At 61.9% G+C, this 7,865-nt stretch overlaps 2 protein-coding genes across 2 annotated transcripts in view; both read right to left on the bottom strand.

Moving 5' to 3' along the window:
- The window catches only part of TATDN1 (TatD DNase domain containing 1), a 62,854-nt gene extending 55,346 nt beyond the window's left edge, over positions 1-7,508 (bottom strand). The window contains exon 1 of the mRNA XM_008059308.2: positions 7,477-7,508. The gene's annotated coding sequence lies outside the window, so the exon portion shown is untranslated. The remainder of the gene's footprint in view (positions 1-7,476) is intronic.
- The window catches only part of MTSS1 (MTSS1, I-BAR domain containing), a 131,092-nt gene that overhangs the window by 5,892 nt on the left and 117,335 nt on the right, over positions 1-7,865 (bottom strand). Inside the window, exons 8-11 of the mRNA XM_021713028.1 lie at positions 6,200-6,297; positions 3,867-4,077; positions 787-906; positions 4-63 (exon numbers count right to left, since the gene is read on the bottom strand). Coding sequence (XP_021568703.1) covers positions 4-63; positions 787-906; positions 3,867-4,077; positions 6,200-6,297 — 489 coding nt within the window. The remainder of the gene's footprint in view (positions 1-3; positions 64-786; positions 907-3,866; positions 4,078-6,199; positions 6,298-7,865) is intronic.

Below are 7,865 nucleotides of genomic sequence, written 5' to 3'. Positions count from 1 at the left end.
TGCGCCCAGGGCCCCCGCGGGGGGCTCGCTGGACAGACTACAGTGGGAGAACCCGTTAGACAACTGAAAACGAAAGGGGGAGAGAGGAAAACACAAATTAATCAACAGGAGGGCGCAGAGACACACGATGGCATCGACGTTTGCGGGCGGAAACCTGGACCTTCACCAAGAAAACGCACGGCGCTGCCGCGCGCGGACGGGCGCCCCGTCAGACGCCACTGGGCTCCGGTCTGGGAGACTCGACCCAACTGCGGGATGGTTTGGACGCTGACCGGCGCCCTTAATTTGCGGGCTCTCAACGGTTTTCTCTTTTGCAACTAACCAGGGCAGCTTTCGTGGCGATGGAGATTTGCTCATCTCCACATGCCAATTAGGAATTCTAAAGCAGCCTCACGCTCGTCTGTTATTCCAGGTTTCCAGAACCGCCACGGGCCCAGGGGCACGTGCTGGGTCAAGGGCGGGGAGTGGGGGGAGTGCGGACCCAGGGGCAGCGACACGGGTGTGGCACGGCCCACTGGCCCTGGGGGGAGGAGATGGATGCGCACACAGCCCTGCTGGGAAGGCACCTTCACACCCCCCGGTTCCCCACGCGCCTCTCCCTCAGGACCGTGGGCCCGCGCCGCACATCCTAGAAGCAGCCCTCAGCCCGCGCCCCGCTGTCCCCAAAGGGCCGCTCCTGGTGTGGATCCTGCCTTCCGGTTCCCCTGGCCGTGCCAGCTGTGTGGGTGGCAGGGGAGGTGTGTGGGCCAGGGAGAGCGGGCCGCCGCGGCTGCCGCCCGCGGTCACCTTGTCCGCGGACACCCAGGCGCCCATGGTGGAGCCCGAGCTGACCGACGAGGGGGAGCTGCACTCGCTCACGGACTGGCAGGTTTCCGAGGCTTCGGAGGAGGCCGAGCTGGAGGAGTTCTGCAGTGGGAGGGCCACACGGGGCCACGGAAACCAAGCACACGCCACCACAACGTCACGGGAGAAAAGAAGGGGGCGGGGCGGGAGGGGCAGGCACGGAGACAGACAGGCACACGGAAGAGGGAGGAGAGAAGCAGAGGGTTAGGGCCAGTCCCCAAAGTCCCGTCCACTCGGAGGCCTCCCAGCTTGGAAAGGAGTGGAGGCCCGGCCGTCCGAGACCGTGGGCCCCCGGACCCGGGGACACGGGTCTCTGTCAGCCCCCAGAAGCATGCCTGGCATGGGCATCTGGTCGTGGCTTGGGCACTCCCAGTCATGCCTAGGCCCCGTCCCCAGGGAGGTTCTGCCCGCACGTGCCTGGGCACGGGCGTCATCGACTGTAAGGGCAGACCTCGGCCTGCCTTGGCTCGTGCCCACCTAAGGTGCTACTTCCCGATTCCCCCTGGTCGAGCGCAGCCTCTGAGCCCCAAGCCTGGTTCCAGCTTTGAGGTTTCAGCAGGACGCGTTTTCAGGTTTCTCGGCCTGGGGCTTGAAGCCCTGAGCTCAGTGCCATGTTGCGGGCGGCCACGGTGGGGAAAATGAAAGGTCGCACTGGGGACTGTCCCCCTCATGTGGATCTGTCTTAAACCCTGGGTCCCCTAACGCCGGCCAGAACACGCCCCCCAGCATGGCTGAGGCAGAGAGACCGTGCCCGTGAGGGTGCTATCACGCCCAAGTTCACAGTCCTGGACCTGACACACAGCGGGTGTTCAAAAAACCCGAATGCTTAGGGACCGAGCATCTTCCATGCCATCGACTGGGTCCCCTGGCCCCGCCCTGTGTCCACCCAGGCCCTTGCTTCAAGTTTTGTGCGCTGCTAGCTGCAGTCTCTGGCCTCACCCCAGTGTGTTTAAGAAGCGAATCTCCCCTACTGGGGTCTCCCTGGGAGTGTCCGGTTCCCTGTCATGGAGGCCGGACTCCTGCTTCTGTCATTTTCACCCACCAAAGACAGCAAGGTCCCTTCAGAGGGACGGAGGGCAGGGAGCCAGGAGGACTCTCCACAGCACGTAGGCTCTGGGCCCCAAGTAGGGGGTTCCGGGAAGGGGGTATCCTGGCTGCGCCCGCACTCTCTGTCTGCCCGATGGCCCAGGAGCTGAGCCTCCAAGGTTTGGACTTAAGTCCCCTCCTGCCACCTCTCAGCTGAGCAACGGCGAACTTAAAGCCTCCAAACCTCCATTTTTTCCCATCTTTTTGGTTTTGAGTCAGAGTTCCACTTTGTAGCCCAGGCTAGAGTGCAGTGCTGCAGTCACGGCTATCACAGCCTCCACCTCCTGGGCTCAGGCGATCCTTCTGCCTCAGCCTCCTGAGCAGCTGGGACTACAGATGCTTGCCACCAGGCACTCCAGCCTGGGCAACAGAGTGAGACCCCAACAACAACAAAAAGTTGTTTTCAGCATTCCTCAACCCATGAAAATGCCCCGAGAGCTGCCAGCCAAGCATGTTTTGGGCTCTGGCTGCAGATTTAAGTAAACCCAGCACCCCGTCCTGCTTCCCTCTGCGTGGTCAGGGGCAGAAACCCCAACAGACCCCACGTGGTCTCGGACAGGCAGCTGGAGCACGCGGCCTCGCCTTTTTGGAGACGGTGTCAGCGCACAACTAATTGTTTCTCAGACAATGACAGACGCACAAGGCTGTGGCAGAAACAGCCTGGGGCGCACATTCCCGCCGCCCCACAGGGCGTCCACGTGGGCCGTGCAGGTGTGGCTTAGTGAAGGCGGGCGGGCACCGGACGCTCGGAGACTAAGCTGAAGCGCCCCAACTTGAAAGCAACAGCCTGATCCTGGTTCCGAGTGTTTCCGATGGAAACTGTCCCTCCAAGGAAGAGAGTCGCCCGCACTCCAAGACAGCCGAGCTCCAAGGGAGCGAGGGGCACGCTGGCACGGGCTTCCCAGCAGGTGGCGCTGTGGGCACCCAGCGCCTGACCAGGCGCTGCTAAGCCAAGCCAGATGCCAACCCCAGAGCACCTGGGGAGAGGGGACAGAGGGCCTGCATGCACCCACGGTGCACAGGAAGGGTGCTCAGACGCCTCGCCAGTTCCCTCCTGCTCCCGCCGGAAACTCTACGCCGGCCTAGCACCATCTGGCCCAGCCGTGGTGGGCGCCTCCTCCAGCCCCCTCCTCTGGGGTCCACGGCGACACGATTGTCCGCAGCACAGGTGGTAGAGGGAGCCCGGGAGTGCCAGGAGGACGTCCAAAGCCCAGACACCAGCCGTCCAGGAGGGCCCAGTGGTGGAGGTGTCCCCGTGGCACTAGAGCCCGTTAATGACATGCTCACGCCAGGCTGGGCGCTCACAGGGAGGCCAGAGGGAGGCCACGCCTCCTCCGGTCTGTCCACTTACACGTGTGGGTGACCTAATGTGGCAACTCAATTGTGACCACCGTGGAAACAGGCGTCAAACCCAACACACAGGCCTCTCCCTTGGGGCACAGCACATCTAAGGACCAGAGTCAAGCCAGAGGCTTCTCGAGTCCGTGGTGAGGTCTGCCCAGCCAGGGTCCTTCTTTGGCTCCAGCCATGGATGGCAGTCAGGGCTCCCAGCCGTGGACCACGGTCCAGCTGTGGTTGGCAGACAAGGCCTTGGCCACAGACCATGGTCCAGTCGTGGGCAGTGGTAAGGGCCCTGGCCATGGATGGTGGTCCAGCCACGGATGGCAGTCAGGGCACCCGGCCATGGACCGTGGTCCGGCCGTGGAAGGTGGTCAGAGCACCCAGCCGCCACGGACGGTGGCCCAGCCGTGGACGGCAGTCAGGGACTTGGCCACAGACCATGGTCCAGCTGTGGGCGGCGGCCAGGGCACCCGGCCAGGGAGGGTGGTCCAGCCGTGGTCGGCAGCCAGGGACCTGGCCACGAACCGTGGCCCACCCACGGACGGCATCCAGGGCCCCGGCATGGCAGCTGCCCCCAGCGCCCGGCATACCCTTACCTGGTTGGGGGCCTCTGGCGGCATGGGGGAGGGTGACTTGGACTGGAAGGCGTCCTGGGAGATGAAGCCGGAGTCGTGGGAGGACACGCTGGACAGTCGCACGGGCGCCGGCTGGGCAGGGTTGGAGCCGCGGTGACGGCAGTGGGAGCTGGGCGAGTGCGAGTGGGAGCTGCTGGAGCGAGAGTCGCTGCTGTTCACGCTGTTCAGGCTGCTGCAGGGCGGAGAAGGCGGGGGAGGGGCGGGCAGCGCGTGGGTGGGGAGCACACGTTGCGGCGCTCTGGGCTCGAGAAGCAGCGCCCACCACCAGGCGTCTCTGTCTGTCTTTCCTTTCTTTTCCAGTCGGGGTCTCACTCTGTGGCCCAGGCTGGTCTCGAGCTCCCGGACTCGGGTCAACCTCCCACCCGGCCCCAGACACTGCAGGGATGACAGAACCGAGCCACCGCGCCCGGCCTACCTGGCCTTTTATTTTTATTTTATTTTATTTTTTTTTAAGTTGGAGTCTCACTCTGTCGCCCAGACTGCAGTGCAGTGGCCGCTCCCGGCCACCTCGACCTGCTGGGCTCCGGCGATCCTTCCGCCGCAGCCTTCCAAGTAGCCAGAATTACAGGCAGGCGCTACCACGCCCGGCTGATTTTTTGATTTATTGTAGAGACGGGGGGTCTCACCAAGTTGCCCGGGCGGGTCTCGAACCCACGGGCTCAGGCAATTCACTCACCTCGGCCTCCCAAAGTGCTGGGCTTACAGGCTGAGCTACCGAGCCCGGCCTATTTTGCCTTTTATTAACAGAGCAATACTTTAATTCCGGGTTCTACCCTGACCCCAGTGTTTCTCTGTTAAAATATCCGTGGGTCTGGCATCACCCAGGGAGAGGCAGGCAGCGCTCGGGATGGACGGCTGTCAATGCTTCTGTAACAGACAGGTGAGCAGGGTGTCCGGTGATGACACACCCTCTCCGGTGTCCTGTCAGCATCCTCCTCCAGTCAAAAGACACGCTCCACACTCAACAACTCGGCGTAAGGAAACCCAAAACAGAGTCCCAGGTCCCAGCCCGCAGACTGAAACACACATGCAGCTCCTGGATCCAGCGACAGCCCAGCAGGCCTGGGAAGCCCTGGTTTCTGCCCCTGCCCTGCAGGACTTCTTTTGCAACACTCTGGTGGCTCCTGGGGTCGAGGCCCATGAGGCTGTGCACCCCAGAGTCATCCAGCACGGATGTTCAGACACACGTGGGCATGGTCGGCCGGCAGTTGCTGCCGCCGGGATGGCCCTCAGGATTCCACTTTCCCCTCTGATCGGGTCGAAGAGGCCTCTGGGGATGCCCCGCAAAGCCCAGGCAGCTCGGGCCAGCAGCCTCGGCCTCAGGTCAGTGCACCACGGCCGCCGACTCCACCAAAGGGAAGACGCCCACACGGCGCTGGGTTATACCAACCACAGGTTCATCTCACACGACCAGGGGCCCCTGAGAGATGACAAGGCACCAGCCAGCATCCCCGGGCAGAAGGTTGGGAGGTGGCACCTTAAGAGTGAATGTCCAGCTAAGGACACAAAGTCCATGCTTGGGTGAGAAAGGAAACGGAGATCCACAGAGACATCACCACAGAGATCCCTGGAGACGTCGCCACAGAGCTCCCCGGGCCATGGTGCGCTTTGCACTCAATGCTGATATGCAGGAAGTGGAAACTCACGTGGCTTTGGGAAGTTAGGCAAAAGGCTAGCAGGACTAGAACACCAAGAAAGACAAGTGCTCCGCCCCGTTCCCGTCTTTCTAGAAGAGCACCTGCTCTCCCGAGCCCACATGGCCCTCCCCGGTGGCCGGCAGACAAGGTTCTGCGCATCGAGCAATGCTGTGTCCGCAGGGGGCAGTTCTCGTGCCCAGAGTAGTGGTGGTGGGGGCGGGGTGGCGGCAGTGGCGGCCGACAGAGCAAGAACTCGCTTCACGAAACCCCGAGACAGCCACCTGGGGAGGGCGCCCATGCCACGGTGCCTTCCCCCCGGGCTCTGCCACGGGCCCGCCGGCCTGTGGGAGGGCCACTCTCAGTCCTCAGTCCTCCTGGCTGTCACCCCGCTAAACCGGAAAACCAGATTTCATCTCATCAACGGGCAGAGCCAGACACCCTGCCTGGGAGGGCAAACAGGCCGCATCCACGAGGCCAGGATGGGTAAGGTTCTCTTTCTGATCCAAAGTAAATCCAGAGACGAAAGAGGGGGACCCAGAGGGCACCCCTCTTCCAGGTGATCAGTAAAACAAGCCACTCGGGAGACTGAGGGAAGTCGACTGCCCCCATGAGCTAAAGAACAATGGCCCGTCCCCACGGCGAGTGGCACTCACTTACCTGCACACACTGGACTTCCTAGACATGGTGGTGCTGGGGGAAGAGGGTGGTGTCTGATAGGACCAGCTGCAGTCGGAGCCTTTCAAGTCCAAGATCACCTGCGGACAGAGCAGCGCGTCAGCGGGGGGCCGAGAAGGGAGATTCCGGCCCTCAAAGCCCGACACCCACTACGGAATCCAAATGCTGCCATCACGGGGGAGCCAATTAAGGAAAAAACGTCAAGCAAAAAAAAAGTTTAGCCGAAGAACCACACTACCAACGCATCAATGTCATGATCCTTTTGCTTAGAGAAGCAAAACTGTAACTGATGGTGGGGGGAGGGGCAAAACCATGAAATGCCAGTGAAGAGAGCACGAGCGAAACCACGACAGCAGCTGGCTGACATCGGCAAGAGACGTTTGTACCCCGGCTGGAATTTGCGGGACTCCCCTTTTCCGGCACCATCAAGGCAGGAGTGGCTTCTGGACCTGGTGACCTTAGTTTTAGCCACATGGCATTCAGGGGTCACTTGGGCCCTATCTGGCCAGGACTAGACGTGTTTAAGGCTGACGGAGCCATGAGCCAGCCAAGTCTTTCACGGTCACTTCTGCGTCTGCCTCCCTTGTCTGACGAAGAGTCACTGGGGTGTAAGGCCCCCGCATCCACCCACACGAGAGGCGCTCAAGAAACGTCTACTTGGCGGGTGAGGGCAGGCCACGCTGGTCTCACAAAGTGGTTTCTGAGAAGAGAAAACACGCTCTAGACGTGTCTTCTGAGTGGGCTCTCCCTGGAGGTGCTAAGAATGGTGCACATGGGCAAAAGCTGGTGTGTCACCAGCTGCCCCCAAATATGTCTCTTCCCACGTGACATGGTGCTAGCATGACAAGAGCCAGATGCATAAAGCACAGAAATGTCATCTTTCTCCTGAGGCAAGGGAGATGCCCAAGCATCGTGCAGGTAGAACGGGAGAAGGAAGGCTGGCTGAGGGTGACACCCGGAGCACAGCCCTGCCGTGTCTTCCAAGAGCTGCTTCCGCAGGGTAAGGAACACTACGGTGCCGTGCGTGAGATCCGAACTCCCCCGCCCGCCTCCGATCCCACCACTCACTAGCTAGGCGGAGCTGGGCAAGCGATAGCGCCGCTCAGAGCCTCAGTGTCCTCCCCTAGAAGGTGGGCACGGCTGGGCGGTCTACGGAAAGAGCCTGGGACACTGCCTGACACACAGTCGGTCCTGTGCAGGGGCTGCCTGCGATGATCACTACGTGTCACCGCAGGAAGGACGCGGTGAAACAGGAACACAACTTAAGAGGTGACACATGGCTGGGGTGGAGACCCTCACACGAAGTGACCTATCACGGAAACAGTCGAACGCCGTGTGTGCTCACTCCTAGGCGGGCCCGATCACCCGTCACGCTAGCACGAAAGAGGGCCCCGCAGTCACTGGACGCTGCTGGGGAGGGAGCGAGGATCGGGAGAGGGCACGTGACGACACAGAGGGTCCCTGGTCCGCTGCCAGGGGGAGTGAGGGGCAGCTGGAAGCCCGCATGTCACCGGTATGCAGCCTACGTATGTGGGAATCCTCGCTTGTGTCAACAGCACTACAATAAAATGTGATTTTTTTTTTTGAGTTGGAGTCTCACTCTGTGGCCCAGACTGGAGTGCAGTGGCCGCTCCTGGCCCCCGCAGCC

This window comes from Carlito syrichta, unplaced genomic scaffold (genome assembly GCF_000164805.1).
Source record: "Carlito syrichta isolate Samal-C Ts95f unplaced genomic scaffold, Tarsius_syrichta-2.0.1 Scaffold303991, whole genome shotgun sequence".
Classification (NCBI taxonomy): Eukaryota; Metazoa; Chordata; class Mammalia; order Primates; family Tarsiidae; genus Carlito; species Carlito syrichta.
The sequence above is the reverse complement of the archived record's forward strand: the minus strand, read 5'-3'. Positions and strand labels throughout refer to the sequence as shown.